At 42.1% G+C, this 26,331-nt stretch overlaps 1 protein-coding gene across 3 annotated transcripts in view; it reads right to left on the bottom strand.

Moving 5' to 3' along the window:
• Nucleotides 1-26,331, bottom strand: part of LOC117364668 (protein HIRA) — a 111,607-nt gene that overhangs the window by 34,116 nt on the left and 51,160 nt on the right. For all 3 annotated transcript variants that reach the window (XR_004540293.1, XM_033954121.1, XM_033954122.1), the window contains exons 11-20: nucleotides 25,776-25,881; nucleotides 25,380-25,595; nucleotides 24,135-24,220; nucleotides 23,314-23,508; nucleotides 22,585-22,755; nucleotides 19,126-19,330; nucleotides 16,164-16,268; nucleotides 14,983-15,131; nucleotides 6,811-6,972; nucleotides 6,664-6,722 (exon numbers count right to left, since the gene is read on the bottom strand). Coding sequence is in view for 2 of the 3 variants with exons in the window: in XM_033954121.1 (XP_033810012.1) it covers nucleotides 6,664-6,722; nucleotides 6,811-6,972; nucleotides 14,983-15,131; nucleotides 16,164-16,268; nucleotides 19,126-19,330; nucleotides 22,585-22,755; nucleotides 23,314-23,508; nucleotides 24,135-24,220; nucleotides 25,380-25,595; nucleotides 25,776-25,881 (1,454 nt within the window). In the remaining variant the exon portion in view is untranslated. The remainder of the gene's footprint in view (nucleotides 1-6,663; nucleotides 6,723-6,810; nucleotides 6,973-14,982; nucleotides 15,132-16,163; nucleotides 16,269-19,125; nucleotides 19,331-22,584; nucleotides 22,756-23,313; nucleotides 23,509-24,134; nucleotides 24,221-25,379; nucleotides 25,596-25,775; nucleotides 25,882-26,331) is intronic.

Below are 26,331 nucleotides of genomic sequence, written 5' to 3' on the forward strand. Positions count from 1 at the left end.
TGTGATTTCCCAGTTACTCCACTTTCTGTGCAACAGTTTACAGTATTACAGATATGGGAGATGTATTAAGCAATCCCTAAGTTTGCTTGTTTTTTTTTTTTCCATTATAGGTATTCAGAAATTGCTCTAGAGAAAAAAAAAATGCTCCTTTTGACAATATTTTCAAATCAGATTTCTTGCTACTCTCTTCAGAGCAATGTGTAATTTTATTAAATTTTTGTAGGAGGGAGAATTAAGGAAAAATTTGGTTTTATCTACTAATTTTATTTCCTGGAGTCCAACCAAAACACATAGAGAGGCATAATCAAAATGGACATCTAAGTCCGTTTACGTCCATTTCGCAAGTCGTCCAAAGTCAAAAAGTGCCTAAGTGACATTTTCGAAAGAGACGTCCAACTTCTTTAGACCTTCGAAAATCATCCAAATTATACGTCCTGCAGATCTGATCTAAAACGTCTATCTTTATAGTCCATTTTCGTACAAATGTCCGTCCAAGTCAAAAACGTCTAGAACAAGCCCTGTTGGACGTGGGAGGGGTCTGCAAAGTAATTGACAGAACACCCAGACAGGGCACCTAAATAGTGGGGTACCTTACAGGGCACTGCTGTGAACTTCACAAACAGGGTGCCATGGCTTCTCCTCACTACAGCTCCCTTATAGATGACGGTGAGCCCCCCAAACCACCTCCCAAATCCCCTAGACCCACTTATCTACCACCCCTATAGCCCTTATGGATGCAGGAGCCACTTATATGCCAGTACAAAAGGATTTTGGGGGTGTATAGGGGAGTGCACATGTTTCAGTAACAATGCAGTGATTACAGGAGCTTATGGACATGGGCCCATCTCTCTAGGGGTCCCAAACCCACCCCCAAGATGTCTTAAGCTGCCTCTGGGCTGGATGACTAGGCTTTCCTATGCTAGGCAGCCAGGTGATGATGGTCTGGAGGCTGAAATTTCAAGTTATGATTAAAATTTTTATTGGGGTGAGGGGGTGTTAGTGATCACTGGGGTAGTGTGTGGGGGTCTGTGTTATGTGTTTTCAGTGATTATCTGATGAGTGTAGATGGGTTTTAGTGACTTAGACCATGTTTTAGATGGTCTAAGTCAAAACGTCCAAGTTTCCTCTAGGCTCTGTTGTTTAACTTTCGGTTATACATGCTGTACGACTAAGTCTAAGCCGGCCCACGTCACGCCCAACTCCCGCCCTCAACACGCCTCCCGAAACGCCCCGTTTAGCTTTGGACGTTGAGCGGCTCTATGAAGGCCTAAGTCGTTTAGAAATATGTCCAAAACCCGGTTTGATTATCGGCATTTGGACGTTTTAGAGAAATGTTCGTCCAAGTGCCGATTTAGGCCGGTTTTTGGACGTTTTTCTCTTTCGATTATGAGCCCCATAGGTTATGTCTATCTTCCAGCAGATAAAGGCAGAGATATAAAAGCTGGGAGCATCATGCAGCTCAACAACCAAATATTCCAGTAACAAAAACAGATAGAGAATCCAAATATTCCTTATATCCAATTTAGAAGGAGGGAATCCAGAGTGCTTGTGCTAATTCAACCCTTTCATTGACTCATGTAAAGAATTTGCAAACGTTCTATCTCTCTTCTTTGATGCAAGCCATACTAAGAATAGCAATCTCAAGGACATATAGGCAGGAGGAAATTAGATAAGGAAGAGCCTCTGAACTGTTCTGATTGGACTCAAGGAAAGAAAATTAGCAGATAAATTCAAATTTTTTCTTCTTTTTCATCCCAAGTCCCAAACACTTGTAATATAACAAAGCAATCCTCAGTGTGGATGTGAAGATGAGGCTCCTGCTGCCAAAACAGCAAACCCAAAGCCATTTCTTCATTTGCACCGATATGTAGTTGATAGTGCTTTGAAGAAGAATGATCACTAATGTTTCTGCAAATATCCACCACCAAAACAGCCTACAACTCCACCCAAGAAATTGCTATGCCCAGAAGGCATGCATCGGGAACCGAAATGGTGGAGATTGTCCCTTAAGTAGATATACAGACGTGATTACCTTCTTCAACCAATGTGCAATGGCTGCTTTCATAAAAATGTTTTCCTTCCTACATTGCCAATGGGTTAAGGGTGGGACTTTACTGGAGGAGGAGGGGGGGGGGGTTTTGGCTGGGTCTGGGTATAAGAATCCAACCCGGACTCTTCCTGTCTCCGCCTGTTCTGATGGTTTGTTGTTTTGTACACTGTATTCTGAAAATGTTTTATCAGCTGCTTTGTTGGTTTGTACTTTGTTGTTCAATAAACTGTTTTGCAAAAAAAAAAAAAAAGCTTTTCTTGCTTAGTGTCACCAGCCACCACCAATGTGGTCAGATCTAAGAAATTCATTAGTCACCTCTACAATGGCACTCTTTGGATTTCCAAGAGTCTCAGTGTGGAAAATCGACCCCACCACTCCAGCCTTCCCTACATAAGACAGGGAGCAGCACAATTTAATTAACAAATAAAGTAGAAACCATCTTATAAAAGAAGGGATATAAACTCCTTGTTTGGAAAAAACACAGAAGTTACAAAATCCTGATAAAGCAAACAGCCACCAAAAACACCACCTTTAAGGTAAGATCCTTCAAAGTCACTTTCTTAATTTGTTCAAAGAGAGCTGCCACAAGTACCTTCAGACCCAAACTGAAATTCCAAAGGGGGACCATCGAATGTATCAAAGAACGCAAATGAGCACTCCCTTTTAGGAAGTACACCACATCCAGGCAGTGAAATAGCGAGGGTGAGTGGCGCCTGGGGCCGCACCGTACACGTTAAAGAGGTACAAGGGAAGAGGCACACGGTAGTGAGGCTGGGAAGAAGTGGGGGAGGGGTGGAGAGGAGAACAGGCGCCCCCACCAAGATAACACCCAGGGTGGACTGCCCCCCATTACAACGCAACTGAATCCAGGTATGACCCGAGATAGAGGAATCTTCTATTTGACTATGCGAACAGGCCAGCATAGCTACCTGCATCTTTAAAAAAAGTTTAAAGCAAAACCTTCCAGCACCCATCCTGCAGAAACAATAAAAAATGTATTTCTTTATTAAATTTTCTATACCGTTCTCCCAGCAGGTTCACAATCTATCCAATGTGCCTGGGGTAATGGGGGGATTAAGTGACTTGTTCAGGATCACAAGGAGCAGCGTGAGTTTGAACCCACAACCTCAGGGTGCTGAGGCAGTAGCTTTAATCATTATGTCAGAAACACTCAAAAAGGGGGAGGCCCCCTTTCTGCACTCCAGAATTTCTTTCAATTCTTGATAGACTGCTATTCGTACAATCCTTCATGGCAGGGTACAATCTTTAGAAGATATACTATAGCACAAAATAAAACCATAGACAAAAGATCAACAAAAAACATATAAAACATTATGGGAAGGGTATAAGTAGGATAACAGCATTTAACAAAGAAACAGCTGACAAACTGAACACATCAGGAAACAGGAGGGACATATTGGCAGTGTATTCTACAGGGCAGGTGCAACACAACAGAAAGCTGTGGAATGTGATGTGCCAAGATGAAGCTTTGCAAAAGGGGAGACCACCAATTGATTAGTACTGGATGTTCGATGAGAAGGAACATAAGGTACAAGCAGATTGGACACATATGGGCACCTTTGTGTTAATATTTGAATTTTTAAATATGTATTCTATGGATAATGGAAAGCCAATGTTGTGCTGACAGGACATAGTAATATTGTAGATGACAGCAGATAAAGACCTGTACAGTCCATCCAGTCTGCCCAACAAGATAAACTCCTAGCATAAAGTATGACGTGGTACTACATAAGCATACTTGATCTCAATTTGTCCTTGCCATTTTCAGGGCACAGACTGTAGAAGTCTGCCTGGCACTAGCTTTGTTCTTCAATTACTTAAGCTGTCATCGAAGCCTCAATCCAGTCCATCCAAATCTGTCCAGCCACAATCAGAGGACACAGACCATAGAAGTCTGCCCAGTAACTGGCTTTGCTTCTCAATTACTGGTGTTGCCATTTAATCACCACTAAGCTCGTTTGGTTTCATGGCTTTCCATACAGGATTCTTTTGTGCTTTGCCCATGCATTTTTTTTTAATTCTGTTGCTGTTTGCATCTCCACCACCTTCCATGGAAGGGTATTCCAGGCATCTACCACCCTCTCTGTGAAAAAGTATTTCCTGATATTCCTGAGTCGGCCCCCTCCTGCAATCTAAATTCACATCTTCTAGATCTAAAACATTCCCTCTTCTGGAAAAGATTTGTTTGTATATTAATACCTTTAAAATATTTGAATGTCTGTGTCACTCGTATCACCCCTTTCTCTCCTTTCCTTCAGGGTGTATATCTTCAGGGTCAAGCCTCTCCTCATACTTCTTGTGGTACAAACCACATATCATTTTCATCACTTTTCTCTGAACTGCTTCAAATCTTTTTACATCCTTAGCAAGATATGGTCTCCAAAACCGAACACAATACTCCAAATGGGGCCTCACCTAAGACTTGTATGGGTCATCAACATCTCCTTTCTTCTGCTGGTTATACCCTTCTCTATGCACCTTAGCATCCTTTTGGCCATGTTTTGTCACTTTGAGATCCTCAGACACCATTACCCCAAGGTTCTTTTTCTGAGTTGTGTTTATCAATCTCTCTCCTCTTATTTTGTACATCTCCTTTAGGATTTCTGCACTTATTTGCATTAAATTTTAACTGCCAAACCTTTGCCCATACTTCTAATTTTTTTGGCTATCTTTGTACTGTCTGCAAAATAGCAAACAAATATATTAAACAGAACTGGCCCCAGTACCAACCCCAGAGGCACTCCATTACTCACTTTTCTTTCCTCCAAGCGAATTCCATTTATCACCACCCTCTCTTGCCTGTCGGTCAACCAGTTCACCACTTTGGGTCCTAGTTCAGCCCTCTCAAGTTATTCAAGAATCTTCTGTAAGGAACTGTATCAAAGGCATTGCTGAAACAGGAGGGGAATAAAATGATCCCTTTTTGTGCAGGATAAAGTAACTTTATAGCCATGTGTTGCATAAATTGTAACCATCTAAGCAAGTACAGAGGAACCCCTGCTAAAAGAATTACAATAATCCAGATGATGCGGAACAAAAGGCCACATATTCTAGCACTGCTCCATCATGCACTTCATTGCAAGCACTGTTTTGAATATGTTCGGCTGGTGCTTCCATTTTCTGTTACTCTTGCTCTCCACCAATGCTGCAGAAGCTGATGTGTTGAACTCTCTAAGGGGAGGAAGGGCTCTGAGCAATGATACTGGCCCAAGACGGTCTCTGCAGATGAAATAAGAATCTTCTCAATCAATTTCTGCCCCCTCAACTACAATGGATGGCAAGCTTACCATACACCACAGTGAACTTCCCAGAGATATCTCAATCACCTGATGTTGCTCCCAGACTGGCTGATTGCACCGATGGAGGTGGAATACAGTGGTACAAGCATTCCCTCTTGTTGCTGATGGACAGGCAGAAATAGCAAGAAATCTCTGCTGAATTTACTGTTTCTTTCCTTGAGCCAAAATGGGAGGGTTGGGGGGGAGAGGGACAGAGTTAAAATAAGAAAGAGAAAATATCTCCCAAAGATAGAGTTGGAACCTGGACTCCTCTAGGTATTCTCATCCAACTGCCTGTGAGAATTGAACTAGGCAATCAGTTCTCATAAATGAACCTAGAAGCAGTAGCCAGACCAGATCAGACCAGACCACACTGCATTTGATGCCTGCTACTATCTGCTGGAAACAAGAATACTGGGGTTGCTGAGCTGCACGATGCCTCTTATAGGGCAGAACTCACAGCGTGTATATCTCTGCCTCTCTCTGTTGGTAATTGGGTATAACCCATATGTACTAGATTGCTCTAGAGGTTGAGAAAGAAAGATCTGATTTTGTTCTTTTTAGATCCTAAGCTGTGGAGACAATGGCCCTTCACATTATTATATTAAGGAATAGGAGTAACTTTTAGGCAAAGATTTATAAATCTTTTTGAGAGTATTTCTTAAAATGTTCCATATCATTAACTTTGGTCAGTACCGGGTTCATGTTTTTACTGGGGTACAGAGGCTGAATAATAAATGGGATCATAACACCTCCGCTTTACACTGGAAAATGGAATTGGGATAGGATCGTTTAGTCATTTGTGGTGAAACTGTCCCTTAATTCAGAGTTTCTAGGAAAACGTATGTGAGACCATTTCTATAACTGTAGGCATAAATGTTCTATTGCTTGGTGCTTATAGGCAATGAAAATTGTTTAGTGTATAGAAATGGGGAAGAGGTAGGGAAAGGTGAGGATGCACGTTAGCTTTCTATGTTAGATTAATGGGGCCAAATATTCAAAAGGGTCTATGCATTTAGCAACAGTCACTGAGGCCCCGATTCTATAAAGGGTGCCTTAGTCATGCCTAAAATTAGGCGTGCTTTACGTGTCCAATCTAAGTAGTTAATTAGCCAATTAAGGGTCTTAACAAGCGATAATTGATACTTAGACATAGACGCCACTTTGTAGACGCAGCCACAATCTCATGGACATCCATGTTTAAAACTGCTATATCGACCACTACAATTGTGACTTAAGCCAGTAGGAAACATTGTCAAACTTCTGTCATCACAAAAGCCAACATCTCTTAACTGAAGAGTATGATTTTCTTACCTAATAAAACAGTCTGCAGAGACTCATCTTTCACCACCACTGACTGCTTTTGGATATCCCTGAGAAAAAGTGAAAGGGAGTGATATTATGGCATTGCTATAATGGTGAATGGTAATGCTGCATAACAGTAAGTGAACATATACTCACCACACAGATAGCGTGGCAGCGGCAGTCAGAGCCATCACAAAGGAGCCTGTACAGTGTAAGGTCGAAATGGGCGAGGGGAGGATGAGCGCTGGAAGCAGGCGACGCCCACAACCTGAGAATACAGACAGGGTTCTTTTCTCACAGGCCACGCACACCACGTCACTGGAAAGGTAAGAAGAGCTCCTCAGTCATGAGAATGAGGTTAATGGAAAAAAAAAACTTTTTGAAGATCTTTATGGTTATCCTTTTAAAGTTTGGTGTCCTTTAAGGATTGTGTTTTTCATCTATGCATCAATAAAAAGGAATTTTAAAAAATGACTTTGACCTTCTCACCCAAACTGGAATATACAGATCCTGTCAGTTCAGTTTCTGAAGGAAGCATGCCTCACACTGACCTACAATTGTGGAACTTGCAGATCAGATCACATGAGGATTATTGGGGTGGGGGGAAGGGATTTAAGAAATGAAAATACTGTTATTTATAGCTACTTTTAACTAACAGTGGCCTCCTGTCATTTTCATTTGGATAGTTATTGTTTTATTGCTGAAGACTGTTGATTTGTATCGATGATCTAATTTAATCATTCCTCATTTAGAATTCCACTGGATCCAGTGCAATGGAAGCTTGAAACTTAAGTGAGGAATAAATGTGAAGAAACCAAAAATATAGAGGTGGGAGAAAGTTTATGTTCTCCAAAGTCATACTTAGTGCCTCACCTGGTCCACAGGTTGAGCAGGCCGTGGTTCAGGACACCAGTGATAAAGGGTGCCAAAATCCCAGTTCAGTCTATCCTCAAACTCCAAGATGCTAGATGCTAAGCTGCGTATATTAAAGCCCACTTCTGTATGGTCAGCTTTCAAATATTCCACTATAAATTCGGACCTATTAAGAATTCACTTAAATATTTGGGTTCCGAATTCAAAATCGAGTGTCGAACCTTCTTTTAGGTTTGCGAGAAAACCTCAGCTCCACCGCTGTAATAAATTTTGGCAGCAGGAAGACTTACATGGCTCTCATCATCGGCTTTCACACCCGTAATTCTAATCTGATCTTCAAATGTTTAATAGTTATCTTTATTCTTAACTCTACTGAAAGTCCCATATAGTTAGTGTATAAAAACTTACTTATCTTTAGGCTAACATGACTCGGGAGAGATGACCCGACACTCGATTTTGAATTCGGGACACAAATATTTAAGTAAACTGCGTATAGTGGCACCCTTTCTCACAAGTGCCCTAAGCCAGTACCTCATCAGGTCCAGCAGGAGGGAGGAGGGCTTGAGAGAGAGGGGGTGTTAGTAGATCTCAGATGCGGTGGGGTGGGGGGGGGGAGGAGGAGAGGAAGAACTACCACATTGTGTGTGTGGGGGGGGGGGGCACCAATGAAAGAGTTGGCTCAGGGCACCACAGTTATGAGTCTTATTGTTCACCAGCTTCCTAAATTGGTTCAAGGCGGATTACAACAGACAAATTCATAAATTCACAGTCCTTTGAGACAGACTTGGTCATACTCAGAAGACATAAGAACATAAGAATTGCCATACTGGGACACAACGGAGTTCCATCAAGCCCAATATCCCTTTTCCAACAGTGGCCAACTCAGGTCCCAACTACCTAGCTAGAACCCAAGTAGTAAAAACAGATTTTATGCTGCTTATCCTAGGAATAAGCAGTGGATTTCCCTAAGCCATCTCAATAATGGCCTAGTATGGACTTCTCTTTTAGGAAATTATCCAAACCTTTTTTAAACCCAGCTAAGCTAAATGATTTTTCACCACATTCTTCAGCAAAATAAAATACCAGCCTGCCAATAATAGCAATACCAATCACTTTTCTATACCAAGAATCTTGCTTTTAATATACCTAAAAAAGTTTTTACTGTGTGATTTTGCTTCCAGCTCAATCTTCTTTACAAGGTCTCTCTTTGCCTTCCTTATTAGCCTTGCATTTGACTTGACATTCCTTGTGTTGTTTACAATTATTTTCAGTCGGCTCTTTCTTCCACTTTCTCATGGATTCTCTTTTAGCTCTAATAGCTTTCTTCACCTCACTCATTAATCAGACTGTCTGCTGTTTGGTCTCCTTTCCTCCTTTTTTAATACATGGAATATATCTAGTCTGGACTTTCAGAATGGTATTTCTGAATAACATCCAACACCTGATGTATATTTTTGACTTTGCAGCTGCACCTTTAAGTTTCTTTTTTTTACCATTCTCCTCATGTTATCAGTCTCCTTTTTAAAGTTAAGTGCTGTTGTATTGGATTTCCTGTGTGAACTTATTCCGGGGATTATATCAAATCTGATCATGATATGATCACTGCTATCAAGTGGCCCCAGCACCATTACCTCCTGCACCAATTCATGCGCTCCACTAAGAACTAGATCTAGAATTGCTTCACCTCTTGTCAGCTTTGATTTCATCAAGGAATTTTATCTCTCTCTAGCATGTCCTGATGTTACATTTACCCAGTCAATATTAGGGTAGTTGAAATCACTACACTATTATCTCAAGCAACTCTCTTCTGAAAAACAAACCAGTAGCCTCCAGAAAATGATTCATAAAGTGGAGAAAAAAAAGACCTCAGCATTTATAGGGGAAATTACAAATGGCACACAGCCGTGTCAAAGTACGTCCACTGTCATCACAGGTCATAAAAAAAAACTCTGCTATATCTTTTATGTTCTAGGTCTACCAGCTTATTTATCAGTAGGTTAATCTTGTGTGCTATATTCCATTCAAACAGGAAGCCAGCAAAAAAAAAATCAGAACATGTAGGCGCAACAGTAAATTGCCATTTGTAGTTTCCTCTGTAAATTGTAAATTTTTGTCCAATTTATGAATTATTTTCTGGAAGCTACCGGTTTGTCTTTCAGTAGAAGAGAGTTGTTTGAAATAATAGTGTAGTGATTTCCAACTCTTTCCAGTGTTATCCAGTTTGTTAGCCTCCCTAGTTTCTGATAACATTTCAATATCTTTCCAGTCATCCTGGTTCAGTGGATGGTAATACACTCCTATCACTATCCTTTTCCCCCTTGCACATGGAATTTCTACCCATTGGGATTCCAAGGTGTGTTTCTGCTCCTATAGAATTTTCAGTCCATTCAATTGAAGGTCCTCCATAACATATAACACTACGCCTCCACTGATTCGATCCACCCTATCACTACGATATAACTTGTACCCCGATATGACAATGTCCCATTAATTATCTTCCTTCCACCAGGTCTCAGAGATGCCTATTATATCTATCTTTTCATTTAGTGCAATACATTCTAACTCTCCCATCTTGTTTCTTAGGCTTCTGGCATTTGCATACAGACATTTCAAACAATATTTGTCATATCTATTTACAGTTTGCTCAGCAGTTGGCATGGATAATTTGCAATCTTTAAAATCAGTTTGCTCTGTATTTAAGGAAACCTGGTGTACTGTTGCCTATATGGCAATCTCACTATCGGGATGCTCAGTCTTCACTTTTATGATGAAATCTTTTAAAGATACCTTGTCTCAAACTATGCTCTTTTGAGCAATTGTCGGCCTTCCCCAATTTCTAATTTAAAAGCTGCTCTATCTCCTTTTTAAATGCTGACATCACCAGCAAGGTTCTACCCTGGTTAAAGGGGAGCCCATCTTTGCGGAATAGGTTCCCCCTTTCCCAATATGTCGCCCAGTTCCTAACAAATCTAAAACCCTCCTCCCTGCACCATCATCTCATCCATGCATTGAGACTCCGGAGCTCTGCCTGTCTCTTGGGTTCTGTGCATGGAACAGGGAGCATTTCTGAAAATGCTACCTTGGAGGTTCTGAATTTTATCTTCCTATCCAAGAGCCTAAATTTGGCTTCCAGAACCTCTCTACCACATTTCCCTATGTCATTGGTACCCACATGCACCAAGACAGCAGGTTCTTCCACAGCACTGTATAAAATCTTATCCAGGTGATGTCCACCACCTTTGTACCAGGCAGGCAAGTGACCAATTGAATCTCATGTCCACCAGCCACCCAGCTATCTATATGCCTAATGATTGAATCTCCCTCTATACTGGCTGTCCTAACCCCTCCCTCCTGGGCAGAAGCCCCTCAAAACACATCCTCGGTGCGGGAGGACATTGCATCCCCTGGTGGGCAGGTCTTGGCTACAGGATTGTCTCCAACTTCAGAGTGATGCTCTTCTTTAAGAAGGCCTCCCTCCTCCGAGGTAGCACAGAGGCTGCTGGACTGGATATGGGACTTTTCTACAATGTCCCTGTAGGTCTCATCTATGTACCTCTCTGTCTCCCTCAGCTCCTCCAAGTCTGCTAATCTAGCCTCAAGAGATCAGACCCATTCCCCGAGAGCTAGGAGCTCTTTGCACTGAACACATACATAAGACATTTCACCAACTGGGAGATAATCAAACATGTGAAGCAAAAGACTGGATACCCCCCCCCCCCCCATCTTGCAGCTAGACTGCTGCCTGCATCTTAAATATTGGTGATTTCTTTGTTAAGTTGCTTCAGGAGTTAGAAAATGTACATTAAGGTCCACAATGATTGCTAATTATATGTTAAGCTATGGTAATGTTTAATTTTAATTTTTAGTTTGTAATGTTGTAATTGGTAGGTTACCCTCCCAGGATTTCTTAGACTATTTCTTTAGAGCTAATTACTAGCTAATAGAGATTAACTAATTACTTTTTTAGCCTTCTAATTGATTCAAGGGCTTATAAATTAGAGATTAGGCCAGGGGTAAATGGGAGTTGGGAAGAGTGGGTAAAAATTAAACACTAATCTGTGTCCTAATCTGATCTTATCTTATGCTCTGAAATGTAACCTAAAATACTAATCTAAACTAAAACATTTCTCAAACTTTCTTAGCTCTGGCACACTAAATGGAGCAAATGTTTTTCGCAGCACATTATAACTGAAATTATAAAATTGCAAACCAGCATAAAGTTAAATTTGAGAGTTATTTATTTAAAGTTCTTTAAGTTATGTATGGGTAAATGTAACAATGGTGAAACTAAAGTAGATAGAATAGAATTGCTAATCAATGCGATGGATGCACAATTTTCTGAGTGCAAATTAACTCAAAACATAGTTCGATAGTCGACAAGCAAATACGCATTTCATCATCTACCATCTGCAGTTGTTCTCTTTCTGTCAGAGCTGAAAATTCAAGTTCGCAAAGATAAGAAGATTTAAATGGTAACAAAGCCTTGATTGCTCTGTTGCTCAAGTTAGGATAACTACTGTATAAAAAAATTAGAACTAAAATTATTTGCCGTTAGTTTTCAAGAACCAATCAAGTCAAAGAATGATGCTTGTCTGGGCGGTTGTATCCTTACATACATAGACATTCATTAACAGACTCTTGCATACACAGCTTACATATCATCTATTCTAGTGTATACTTATGAAGGGAATTTTAAAAAATAAAGTAAAATTCTGGAATCTCTCATGGCACGCCACTGTACTGTGGCACACAAGTTTGAGAGACACTGCTCTAAAGGTTACACTACTGCCTAAACTGACTTTGCTGTAAAAGCAGAGTACTGAACTAAAAAAGTAAACGAAAAGGACAATGAAATATCTGCATTCAAACTTGAGAAAAGGTAAAGACTTGTGTTTCAGTAGGTTAAGATATTCCAATGGAGTTTTTCTTCCCCTTAACAGATCCTCACTCCGCACCTCTTCAGCCAGGCAGCAGTAAACCTAAACCTTTAGTGCAGGAGTAACCTATTGGTTACAGCAACTGATTGAGAACTAGGAAAGCTGGTTCAAATCCCACAGTGGCTCTTTTTGATCTTTCGCAAGTCACTTCCATTGCCTTAGACTGTTATCCTCCAGAGATGGGAAAATTTCTACTACACCTGAATGTAATTCATCCTGAATTACTACTGAAGAGATGTGACCTATATACAAATCCCTTATTTTCGCATCTTAAATGCCCTGAGTCTTCTTTCTAACTTTATCAACTTTTACAGAAGAACATAAGAATAGCCATACTGGGTCAGACCAATGAGCCTAGTATTTCATTTCCAACAGTGGCCAATCCAGGTCACAAGTATCTGGCTGAAACCCAAATAGTAGCAACATTCCATGTTACCAATCCCAGGGCAAGTCGTGGCTTTCCCCGTGACTGTCTCAATAGCAGACTTTGGGTTTTTCTTCCAGGAACTTGTCCAAACATTTCCTAAATCCAGATATGCTATTACCATATCCTCTAGCAACGAGTTCGAGCTTAAATATTTATTGAGTGAAAAAATATTTCCTCCTATTTGCTTGGTATTTCTGCAAAACCTCATCAAGTGTCCCCTAGTTTTTGTAATTTCTGAATGAGTAAACAAAACAACAAAAAAAACCTTGATTCACTTACCCATTCTTCACCATTCAGGATTTTGTAGACCTCAATCATATTTCCACTCAACCATCTCTTTTCCAAACTGGAGAACCCTAACCTTTTTAGCCTTTCTTCATATTAGAAGGGTTCCATTACCTTTATCATTTTGGCAGGTCTTCTTTGAAAATTTTCTAATTCAATTAGATCTTTTTTGATATAGTGTGACCAGAATGGAATGCAGTATTTGAGATGAGCTGATTATCCAAGGTGATACAGTTAGTTCACCCTTTATACCTTGTATCCAAAAAAGGTTTCAATGCTAGTCTTTAGACCCTCAGAGACGCCACCAGAAGATCACATTATCATATCTTCTGGCTTTACGCACCTAATCGTCACTGGGTCAATATATGGTGTGACCCAGTGACGATTAGGTGCGTAAAGCCAGAAGATATGATAATGTGATCTTCTGGTGGCGTCTCTGAGGGTCTAAAGACTAGCATTGAAACCTTTTTTGGATACAAGGTATAAAGGGTGAACTAACTGTATCACCTTGGATAATTCAGCGATATTCTCTTCCTTGTAAAAAAAACTTTTTTGTGTTATACATCAGCCAGATACATCAATGTATTTGAGATGAGGCCACATCATGGAGCGAAATAGGGGCATTATAATAGTCTCAGTTTTATTTACCATTCCTTTCCTAATAATTCCTAGCAGACTTTTTGCTTTTTTGGCTGCCGCTGTACACTGCACAGAAGATTTCAGCATATTGTCTACAATGACACCTAGATCTTTTTCTTGAATGCTGACCCATAAGGTGGACCCTAGCATCTGGTAATTATGATTTGGATTATTCTTCCCTATGTGCATCACTTTGCATTTGGACACATTAAATTTCATCTGCCATTTGGATGCCCAGTCTTCCAGTTCTTTTAAGGTGTTACTATAATTTTTCAGGCCCTATGTGTTAACTTTGAATAGTTTTGATTATCTGCAAATTTAATCATCTGGCTTTATTACGCCAAACGCAGATATGTGTTGGTGGCTTAAGGAAAAACTCCTACAATTCCTTGGCCAGGAAGTAAAATTGTTGCTCTTGTGTCAAAGACTAATTAATGATTTTAAATTTAATTTTTATATCCATTTTGTTAAATTGTAATGGATATGTATATGCATAATATAAAGTGTATGATGTTTATTTACGTATCTATCTTGAACTCTGGCTAGTAAAACAAGTTGTATTGACAGACATTATTTTGATTACTTTTATTAACTTCATGTTTTGCACATCACAGCGAGTATTGACTAGTTTTAACTCCAAGAATATGAGTCCTACCCAAGGACCTGGGAATCAGAGATATGTATGCTATTCCAAGTAGGGTGGATTTCGCGTTTTGAAATTTTTAAGTGTTTTGTGAGTTCAATCAGTACTGCTAATACTACTACTACTACTACTACTATTTATCATTTATATAGTGCTACCAGGCGTAAGCAGCACTGTACATTAAACTGCTCTATATAAGTGATAAGTAGTAGTAGTAAGAGCTCCAATGACAATTGCTACTGCCTTATTGCCGCATAGAACTTCACGGTCCTGCGGTATATAAACTGTTATTATTATTATTATTATTATTATATGAAAACAGGTTCTAATTCCATCTCTGTCACTGTCTTCCAGCAGCCTTGGAAATTTAACAGTGCTGTTTGCAATGCTGGAAAACTGCTGTGCAGCACACAAGCTCTGCAGTCAGGCCTCTAGTCACTCACCCCAAAGGAGAAAGCATTAATGCTATCAAGGACTTTGGATTGTATATTTGATAAAAATAAAGAAATATCTCCTCTTCTTACCTGCTGCCAGCAGCAGTGAGGATTCGGCTTGTGAGTACAGTTTCCCACTCCTTGCCTTCCCGGTTACACTTTAACCTGCTCAGCTTACAGCCTCCCACCGTGGTCACATCATTCTCCACCTCAATATACACAGAGGGATCAGAGCATATCTACAAAGAGAGGAGGAAAGAAAATCATCACCTTTAGAAGGGGCAAACTAAGGGATCGTTATAAGATGATGCAGTACCTGGAGACCCCAAAGACAAGGCACAGAACCAGCAATGAGACTATTATGGACCATCAGCATGAGTCTAATGAAAACCAACACTGCAATAAAGAACATGGTGTATTTTTCCAAGAATTCTGTCCCTAGCCAGCAGTATCAGGTCTACTAAAAATTATGAGGATGAGCAGGTTGTCACAAGGGGAAAGCAAGCAGGGCGCAAGAGAGAGTGTGGCACAGTGGTTAAAGCTACAGGCTCAGCACCCTGAGGTTGTGGGTTCAAACCCACACTGCTCCTTGTGACCCTGGGCAAGTCACTTAATCCCCCCCATTGCCCCAGATACATTAGATAGATTGTGAGCCCACCGGGACAGACAGGGAAAAATGCTTGAGTACCTGAATAAATTCATGTAAACCATTCCAAGCTCCCCTGGGAGAACGGTATAGAAAATTGAATAAATAAATTAAATAAACAAAAAATCTTCCTGGGTACCATACTGCTACTTCCAGTCAGTCTAAACCTGCAAACACTGTTTAATGTTGGGAGGGGGGAGGTTTTATATATTATTCATATTGGGAAAATAATAGAGGGAATGATGGGAAGGAAGGGAGGTAATTTTATGGATTATAAAATAAATTAGAAAGATTGTCAAGTGATATATTTAATTTTAATGTTTTGATGTTTGTACACTTGATGTAAGATTGAAAATGAATAAAGATTAAAAAAAATAATAATAAACCTGCAAACCACAAGTCTAAACAAAAGGGAAAGGACCAAAAGCAATGTTTGCCCTGGGCAGAGCTCATGGAAAAAGACTTTCAAAACTTCTCTTCTAGGAAGGTCTGCACTCTGCACTCATACAGCATCACAATACAGTAGTATCAGGCAGCACATTATGGTGGTTTCTACTGCACAGGCAGATGACCTAGTCTCGCCAATGCCCAATGTCTTTCTGTACCTAGGCTACGGCCACCTTACCTGTAGTGCAAAGGACTTCTGAAGCGTAGGAGTCGGGAGCTTGAGTATTACCACTGGTGTAGACAGGCATGCACCATCTTTCTCTGCTACGGGTGTAACTTGGGACTAAACAGAGAATCCAAAAGCAACAGCAGAATCGTCAGCCCCTGCAGACCCAACCCCTCATCGCAGCACTTTCCCAATGTGTCCGTTATCGCTATACTAAACAAGCAAACCTCAATGATATACTGTTTTTTCTTTGCAATATTTATTGTCATGAGTGGATTATAACCAACCAATAAATGACACAACGAAGGAGGCAAAACCAGTGGTGTAAAGTGGGAACGCTTTATTTAAATGTTACAAATAGACTCGACACGAGTCGTGTTTCAGCCAGGGGCCTGCATCAGGAGTCAAAAGCCTGCAGTTGTTAAGGAATGCTCTGTTCTGATTAGGTCCCAAGTCTCCAGAGTGATGAATTGTAAAGAACTCGTTTTGAAACGCAGTAGTGCCATATGCCACTTATCTAGATAACCAAATCAGAATTCCATACATGGAATAAAAATTTTTCTCCAGTACAATAGACATTTACGCCCATATTCTATAAACAGCGCCTGAAGTTAAGCACCTAGATTGGTGTGCCTAGCCAAGCTAGGCACCTAGCTTAATTTTCTTAATTGACTTAATTAGCTACATTAATTGAATAGGGACATTAGAAAGCAATTAAAAAAATTTTTAAAAATGAAATTAAGTGGTAGGTGCCTACTACTTTGAGGCCTGCATCTCCTCTGAGGTGCCTTCCAGCAAGTAGGCAAGATTAGAGATGGTTCTGGTCAATGTTTGACTTAGGTGCAATCATTTAGGCCAAGAAAACCCTGGCATAAATGGGAGTATGCCTAAGCTTTCAATGCCTACTGGGACAATTATAAACAGCGCTGTGGATGATTGGCAATTGCGCTCAATGGCGCCTAGAAGTTAGGTGCTGTTTACAGAAGCAGGCCCTTAATTCCTAAGCCCACATTCCATTTACCATTTAGAAAGGATCCTAGTGGCTGGCATAGTTCTGTATTCCACTTCCTGTCCTACTAGATGCATGATGGATATTCTTAGAACAGTCAGAAAAATCCCAGAGAGAGGTTAGGGAAACAGTTTTCAGCACAGAATTGTCTTGACAGGTATTATCTGTGTTTGATATTTATTGTTTTGAGGGGCATTTTCAATACAAATGGAATCTGATTTTGGACGTTTTGCAAAACAACATCCAAAAATCCAGTGCCAAACATGGTCATTTTCAAAACAGAAAAGCATCTGTCTTTTAGATTTGAAAACTGTCCTATTTTATACATTTTTGCACTCAGCATATCTTTCTTTAAGGGCCATTTTTAAACAAAAAAAAACATAAAAACAAGTCATTGGGATGTCTGGGGGCCAGCAGTCTTACTAGACTGGCCACATAGACATCCCAGCAAAGCAGTAGAGCAGCCCAGGAGGCACTGCAGTGAACTTCACATAAAAAGTCCCAGGTACATAACCTCCTTATATTGTACAATAAGCCCTTCAGGAATAGAGAAAAATGTATTGTATCCAACTGCACACCACTATAATAGCCCTTATGTCTGCAGGTGTCACCTATATGTTGGGTTGAGTATGTATTTTGTGGTTTTTGGGGTGCTCACATTGTCCACCACAAGTGTACTAGATAGTGGGATATGGACCTGGCTCCCCTTCTCTACAGTCCACTACACTGAATAATAGACTACTCCAGGGACCTGCCTGCTGCTCTAAGAGGAATGGCAATTATATCTGCAGCTATCATACAGCCTGGATGTACTGTCACTTTCATCTCTTAGGGGGCAGAAGGGGGTCAGTGACAACTGGGTGTTAAAAGGGGGTGTCATGTCTTTATCCCTCCAGTAGTCATCTGTTAAGTTTCTTACTGAAACAGGTCTAGCCAAAAATGTCTTATTTTTTGCCCTGACCATTTTTACAATGTTCCATTATTGCAGAGAAATGTTCAAATCATAAGCCCATATTAGACCCACCCAAAACACACCCACAACATGCATGAAATCTAGATGAACCACGGAGAAAAATATCTTAAAAATGAGTTTCAAAAATAGTGATGTGGACTTTTTTTTTTTTTTTTGCAAAGATTCCATCAGTTGGTTTGTGCCATTTTTTGACATTTTTCTGTTTAGAAAATGAGCCCCTTTATTTGTTTGATGTATGTTGTCTTGAGCTTTTTTGATTGGGTGATTTATAAACTGTTCCTTAAGTGGGATCGAGGACACTGCTGAAGGAATGAATGGAATATTAGACATTAGATCAGGGCTTCACAACCTGTCTTAGAGAGTCCATAGTCAATTGGAGTTTCAGGATATCTACAAGGAATACGCTTACAATACAGTCTCCATACGTGTAAACTGATTTCATGTATATCCTGAAAGCCTGACTGGTTGAGAGATCTCCAGGTCAGGCTGAGAAGCCCTGGATTTAGAAACAAGAAGTAAAGGGCCTGAAGAAAAACAGTTCAAAGAGCCAGCCAGTCAGTGGCCAGGAAGGCTGCACACAAAGGAAGCCAGCAGAAGAAGAGAAGTTTAGTTTCACTTCTTGAAAAGCCTCAAAGTAGAGAATGACACGGTGACAAAATTCATCACCGTTCCCGTCCCCGCGGATAACCATGGGAAATAATCCCATGTCATTTTATAGTGTCTATTTCAACCTCGGTCCTTCTACACCAGCATTCTTCAAAGCAAAGCTTGCGGGTCAGTGGTTGTGGCCATTCATACTCTGATTCTTCCCTCTCTCCTTAAAGAATGACATAAAGATGGTTTCCCACGGTTATCCGCGGGGACGGGGACGGTGATGAATTTTGTCACCGTGTCATTCTCTACCTCAAAGTAAGTACAGTTCAGTGTGAGGGTGTAAGACAGAGAATGCTGCAGACAGAGTGCAAGACAGAGAAAGGCTGCAGAAGGCAAACCTGAACAGTTATGGTGACTGGAACAAGTCTGGTGTCCTTCCGTGGACGGCCTTTCTTCTTCTTCTCCACAGGTTCTCCCTCCACGTCCAGTTTGCGCTTGGACAAAGACAGTGACTTGACAGCGGGGATTTTCTCCTCGCTGTCACTACTGCTTTCCAGGATGTCCTTCGCTTTAGCTTCTTTTGCTGAGTTTTGGTCTTTCAACCTGTATCAGAAAGATAGCAGAGGAACTACTGCATCACTTCAGGGGGTTTCAGAGCCAGGGAGCCACAAAGCAAATAAGTTAGTGAGACCGAGATCATACTTTACATATCCCATCTTATAAGCAACGTTCACTACTATCAAGGTGTAAACAAAGCTAATATAAGCAATAAAAACATACCTCTTCACCTGACTCCCCTGCCCTTGACCTTATGTTTTTACCTTATATGTTTCTTTTCTATTTTAAAAACGTAGCTCTTGCCCTTCTCCTATTGTTCGAGTATGTGCATTTGATTATATTGTTGGTCTTTTCTATACTGTTTATATGTTAAAGCCCAATTTTTAAATTGTATGCCGCTTAGAAACTTTGTTTAACCGGTATAACAAATTTTTAAATAAATTTGGAAACTTGTAAGGAAAACTTGTATTTAAAATTCTTGCACAATAACTATGGCAAACCTGTAAACTGTATATTATGTAAATTAGTATTAGACCCCTAATGTGTGTCAAGTTAGGATAAAAACCTGTACTGAAATTATGTGTGTGTTGGATGTGTATAGTTTTGGTTCACCAATAAAGATATTTAAGAAAAAAATAATTATGTTTCTTTTTCAGTGTTTGAAAGAGCAGTAATGAACACCAACTGGTGGGTTTGAACATGGAAGTTTGTATAAGGGCAGTGCCGCTGTGACCTACAAGTAGAAGCTATGGGGCTCATAATCAAAAAACAAAAACACGTCTAAAAAGTGGCCTGAATGGGTACTTGGACAATCAAAAAGCCTGATCGTCCAAGTACCTATAACCAAAGCTGATTTTAGACTTATTTAAAACCAACTTAGGCCTTTCCCCTGCCTCTAAACGCATAGAGCGAAAAGAGGCGTTTTTAGAGGAGGGGAAAGGGCGGGAGGTGGGCCGACCTAGACCTAGGCTTACAGCAGGTATAAACAAAGATTTTGACAGGTTGCCTAGTTGGCACCTATACGTTTTGACTTAGACCAAGTCAAAACAGATATAAGTGCCGAAAAAGGGCCCGATGAGCTGATATTGTCTGCCGCGATCAGCTCAGTGGCTCGGCAACCTACCCATCCCCCTACAGCAACCATCACGGCAGAAGAGAAGGCTATCTCCCCTGTCACGATGGCGATCACCCCTCTATCCGAACTGCTGCGACCCGCGGCAAGAGAGATGCCCGAGACCTCCTGTCGCGGTTTGTGGCAGTTCGAATAGAGGGATGATCGCATCGCGGCAGGGGAGATAGCCAATCTCTCCTGCCATGATAACGATCCCGAACTGCCATCAACCGCGGCACTTCAGATCGTTATCACGGCAGGAGAGATAGCCAATCTCTCCTGCCGCGATGCATCACCCCCCTTCGACAAGATTGGGCAGGAGGGAGCTCAAGCCCTCCTGCCCAGGTGACCCCCCCACCCCGGTCGAGAATGATATGGGCAGGAGGGAGCCCAACCCCTCCTGCCTAGGCAACGTCCAACCCAGCCGAGAACGATCTGGGCAGGAGGGAGCCCAAGCCCCCCTGCCCTCGATGCACCCCCCTCCCACGATTGCCCCCCCCGAACCCCCGATCGGTTCCCCACCCGCCGACCCGCGAGACCCCCCCGCTGACCCCTTGACCCCCCCAATCCCCTCCCCATACCTGTAAAAATAGTTGGCCAGACAGATGGGTCCCAAGCCAGTCCGTCCAGCAGGCCCGCCATCCCTCAAATGGCAGGCCTTAGGGCCTGATTGGCACAGGTGGCTTAAACCCTGACCACAGGTGGGGCCTGAGGCACCTGGGCCAACCGGAATCAGCCCAGTAGCCTTAGGCCCCTCCTGTGTGCGGGGCCTTAGGCACATGGGCCCAACTGCGGTACTTTGGATCGTTATCGCGGCAGGAGAGATAGCCAATCTCTCCTGCTGTGATGCATCACCCCCTCTCAACAAGATTGGGCAGGAGGGAGCCCAAGCCCTCCTGCCCAGGCGACCCCCACCCCGCCGACTACAATCGTGCCAGGACGGAGCTCAAGCCCTCCTGACATGGCGACCTCCACCCTGCTGACTACGATCGGGCCAGGAGGGAGCCCAACCCGGCCCATGTGCCTAAGGCCCCGCCCACAGGAGGGGCCTAAGTCTACTGGGCTGATTCCGGTTGGCCCAGGCACCTCAGGCCCCACTTGTGGTCGGGGTTTGAGCCGCCTGGGCCAATCAGGCCCTAAGGCCCGCCATTTGAGGGATGGCGGGCCGTCCATCCATCCAACTATTTTTACAGGTACAGGGAGGGGAATTGGGGATGGGGGGCTTGAGGGGGGTCAGCGGGGAGGGGTCTTGCGGGTCGATGGGTGAAGGGCCAATCAGGGGTTCGGGGGTGATCGTGGGATGGGGGTGCGTCAAGGGCAGGAGGGCCTGGGATCCCTCCTGCCCGTATCTTAGTGGGGGTGGGAGGTAGGGGGGTTGCCTGGACAGGAGGAGTTGGGATCCTTCCTGCCCAGATCGTTCTTGGCCGGTGTGGGGGGTCGCCTTAGCAGGAGGGGTATGTCTCCCTCCTGCCTGGATCGTTCTTGGCCGGGTGGGGGTTGCCTGGGCAAGAGGGGTTGGGCTCCCTCCTGCCCAGATCATTCTCGGCTGGGGTGGGGGTCGCAGGGCCAGGAGGGCTTGGGCTTCCTCCTGGCCTGATCGTTGCTGGGGTGGGGGGGATTCTGCAACCGGTGTTCTTTTTGACATACACTGGTTACAGAATCCAGCTTTTAGGCGAAGGACTGGCCCCTCCTTCGTCTAAAAGCCCTTGTTTTGGACGTTTGGGACTTAGGCTTTTTTAGGCTGATTATATGGTGTAAGTTTAGATGTAGTGGTGGTCTGGGCGTTTAAACAGCTGAACGTAGAGGCAGGCTATTATCCAAAAAAAACCCTCCTTTTGGACGTTTGTTTTGATAATGGACATTTTTCCTGCTTCTGCTTTCAACGTTTAAGGCCTTAGGCCAAAAGGGGACTTAGACGTTTTTTTTTTTTATTATTATGCCCCTCCATATTTTTTAAAGAAAGGAGTCTAATAAAATTCACCTCTGAAATAACATTTAATATAAAATAAAGTCTCTGTCGAATTGTTTATGATGAAGATGAAAAGATAAATTGGGCAGTTTGTGGAAAAAAAACACTTGTGCAACAATTGATATTTTCAGAGACTAATCCAAACATTTTAGAAACCAGAACCCTCAAACCTACACACTTCCAATCTCTCCTGCAAATAATCATGAAAACATTTTTCACCTATCCACTGCAGTCTGACTTATATGGGCAATGCCAGTAGTTCCTGAGGTGGCTTTGGATCGCTCTGTGAAGCGGGAATCGAGTGCTTTCATTGGCTCAATCTTGGCTGGTGGTGCTAAAACAGCAGATGAAGCAGCAGAGGGTGCGGTAGTGGGCGTAGCATTTACACTGCTGTTCAGGCAGAAAAAGAGACGGGAATTAGTATTATTATTATTTATATACCATTTATATCCTAAGTGGTCTACATTCAGGTACTTTATTATATTTCCCTATCTGTCCCAGTGGGCTCAAACTCTTTCTAGTGTACCTGGGGCAATGAGGGGGATTAAGTGACTTGCCCAGGGTCACAAGAAGCTGCGAGGGATTTGAACCCACAACCTCAGGGTGCCGAGGCTGTAGCTCTAACCACTCCTACAAGTATGCCATGTTCTTCACATCTGCTATAAACCTTTCTACATTTAACAGTCAGTGGAAACCCAGACTTCCTCTTACATGAACGAGGTGGATTTTAAGGCCAAAGCCTACTTCCCTGTCTTGGCAATACCAGTAGGATCAGTGAGGATAACTTTTCAAGAATGTAAACCGCATGGTGCTTTCAACTTAGCCGCTCCCCCATTTCCAACCTGACTTCCTTTAAAAAAAGCTCTAGAATTCTACAATTTGCCCCATCAGATTGCCGTGCAAGCTTACTAAGAATCCTCTTCACGGCATATTATCCTATGCACTCACCTGTCTTTGTTGCCTGTTTCATCTGCTGCTTTTACACTGGCTTCCGATGGCTCTATGGATGGTTTGGCAGTGCTTAATGAATTGGTAGTGTTGGATTCTAAAGACAATAGCTGCTGATTGCTCTGAGAAGAGAGCATTGAGCCGGCAAGTGATCCAGAGATAGGAATGCTATTGAAAAAAGCTGTGGAAAAGTCCCTGGAACAAAGCAGTGGAGTTAGTAATTGTATTTTTTAATTGGTCAAATTTTGCATGAGGAGGAAATAGAGCAATTAAGAGGTCAGAATGTTATGTTACATTAGCAGCACTTTAATTTTCCAAAAGTCTTGTATTCACTCAAGAAATTTGCTATTCCTCACATCTATGGGTAACAAAATCCAAAGCAGGATGGTTCCTACACAGCTCTTCCTACAGAGCCCAAAGCACTAATGAACCCATGCCCACTGTCCCAAACCAGTGCCAACGCACATCTGACAAGCTATCAAAGTCCATGCCATGACTGCACATCTGTTTAGCTTTAATGTCCGTGATCCATGGCAGCATGAGTAGCCAGCTGCAGACTGGTAGCAAATATTCACATCTGTTCAATAGTAACAGGCCAACTACATGAACTCGGGCTCCATCCATAATAAGAATAAGAGCTCCATCCATCTACAACCTTAAAATTTCTTAGTTTTTAATTAGAAGGGAAAGTAACATATATTTAACTGCTAGATATGGACAATAGCCCGTTTAAGTACTGTTAATTTTTTAGTAAATGAGGAATGTAAAAGTACAGATGAAAATGTCTCAAAATGCATCAACAACAAAATTAAATCTGATACCCTGTGTCCAGCTGAGCAATGCAAAGAGGGGTGATCCTCCTCCGGCCATCAGCGGTCCGTGTCTCAACTTGCTTCTTCAGAAGATTCTGTTAGAAGAAAAGTTCTGTTACACTGACAATCTGAGCAAATGCATTAACACGATAATTCTATATATGGCACTCAAAATTGTATGTACACTCAATTTGGGTGCAATTTAAACTGATACAAGTCAATTAGTGCTGATCACTGGGTGCTAACAATTATTAACACTAATTGGCGTTATTTAAATTTGCGCGCATACCTTTACGTGCCAGGATCCACAAGTATCCGAAAAAGGGGTATGGCCACATCAGAGACATAAGTAAATCAGGAGCATTCCTGGAATTTGCATGCAGTTTTACTGAATAAGAGAGATCCGCAACTAATTTAGGCATGAGAATTTACATCAGGTTTTAGTTGGTGTAAATTATCTGGGTGAGGATCCTGGAGTCAAGTCCTATTCTATAAATGGCACTGAACTCTGAGTGAGATTTATAAAACAGCGCTTAGTGCAATTTTTTGACGCCATATACAGAATTCAATCCTAAATAGTTTTGTCTCCATAACTTTAGGAGTTAGCCAGACAAACCTGGAGGGCTGAAGTTCTCCCTATCCTTCAATAGGTAAATTCTGTGCATGTAAACAAGTGCTGGCAAAAATTAGGCTAACTGGGGGCATTCTCTGTGCACATTACTTCAGGCAACAGCATGAACTCCTGCTCTTCCCTTTATCTGGCAACATTATCCAGGTATATTCAACAGCACATTCCCACATAAATGCCACTCAGAATCCAGATTATTCTAACTAAATAAAGATATCCAGTTAATTTTATTGTTCAATATAAACCTTAAAAACAGGGGTGTCCAACATTTGGCTTCACTGGGCCGCATTGGCCGAAAAAAATGTTTCTAGGGCCGCACAAACGTGCAAACGCTGCAGTAAGACACAGGAGGGAGCCAGCAAGACGGTAAACACCCAGGGGCAGCCCTTGACCGGGGCCACACAAAATACTTCACTGGGCCGCAGGATGGACACCCCTGCCTTAAAACATCTGCTTAGCTGGCCTAGTGATGCTGTGTCTAGGCTCCTAACTGGAACAGCCACACAGGTTCAACTTTTACCCTAAGCTCCTGCTTGTGAAAAGGTGACTAACATTCCCAACCTCCAGGAGTCAGATTCAGTAACACCTGCAGCACTTGAAAAGAGAGATGAGGTACTAGTATATACCTTCCTAATATCCTCCAAGCTCTCCCCATTCACCATGCTAGTCACTTTAGGAGTTGTAGCATTCCTCATGGCCACAGCCTTCTGTTCCCTTTCCTGCTGCTGCTTTTGTCGCTGCTGGTACTTGAGCATTTCTGGGTTCTCTATGATGGTGGTGGCAAGCTGAGACTCTGTTGTTATTGCCAGGCTCTTGCCATAGGTGGCCTGGTGGATGTTATTCTACAAGAAGTACATTTCAAAAATGTTACAAGCAGAAGACACACTTGTGGGGAGGGCAACTTTCAAGAACCATTTATGTGGATAAATGCCATCTGGAGCATAGACAAAGTCAAATTTTAAAGTCTGCTAGGTTAGGTTGTGTATCCTGCCAGATACTCTAAGCGCTGAATTCAGGGTTACCTTCTCCTCTTCACTTAGTGGGTCCCCAAGCTCATCTTGAGAGAAGTCCAAAAAAGCCACTGATCCATCCATGGAACATACCAGAATACCCAATCCATTTAAGGTCCTGTAAACGAGAAAGCAAAGATGTCTGTGCATATTAAAAGCCTTCCTAAACCAAATTAAAATCAACTTCTAAAGACTTGATATTTTAAAAGCAAATTACAACTTGCTTAATGCTACTTCAAGTTACATTCTCAATGGTCATTCCTGGCACTGAGCTCAGAAGACCATCTTAACTTTCTCCACAGCTGATTTATCAAAGACAGAAAGGTTATGGGGAACCAGTACAAGAAGCCTCTAGCAGTACAGTAGAGGAGTAGCCTAATGGTTAAGTGCAGTGGGCTGAGAACCAAGGAAAACGAGTTTGATTCCTACTGTGGCTCATTCTGACCCTAGGAAAGTCACCTAAACTTATCACTGCCCCGGGTACAAAAACTTAGATTGTGAGTCCGCTACTCATAGGGACAGATTGTATCTAATAAGTAAGCCATTTTGGTGGTATCACAGAAAGATG

Source organism: Geotrypetes seraphini, chromosome 8 (assembly GCF_902459505.1).
Source record: "Geotrypetes seraphini chromosome 8, aGeoSer1.1, whole genome shotgun sequence".
NCBI lineage: Eukaryota > Metazoa > Chordata > Amphibia > Gymnophiona > Dermophiidae > Geotrypetes > Geotrypetes seraphini.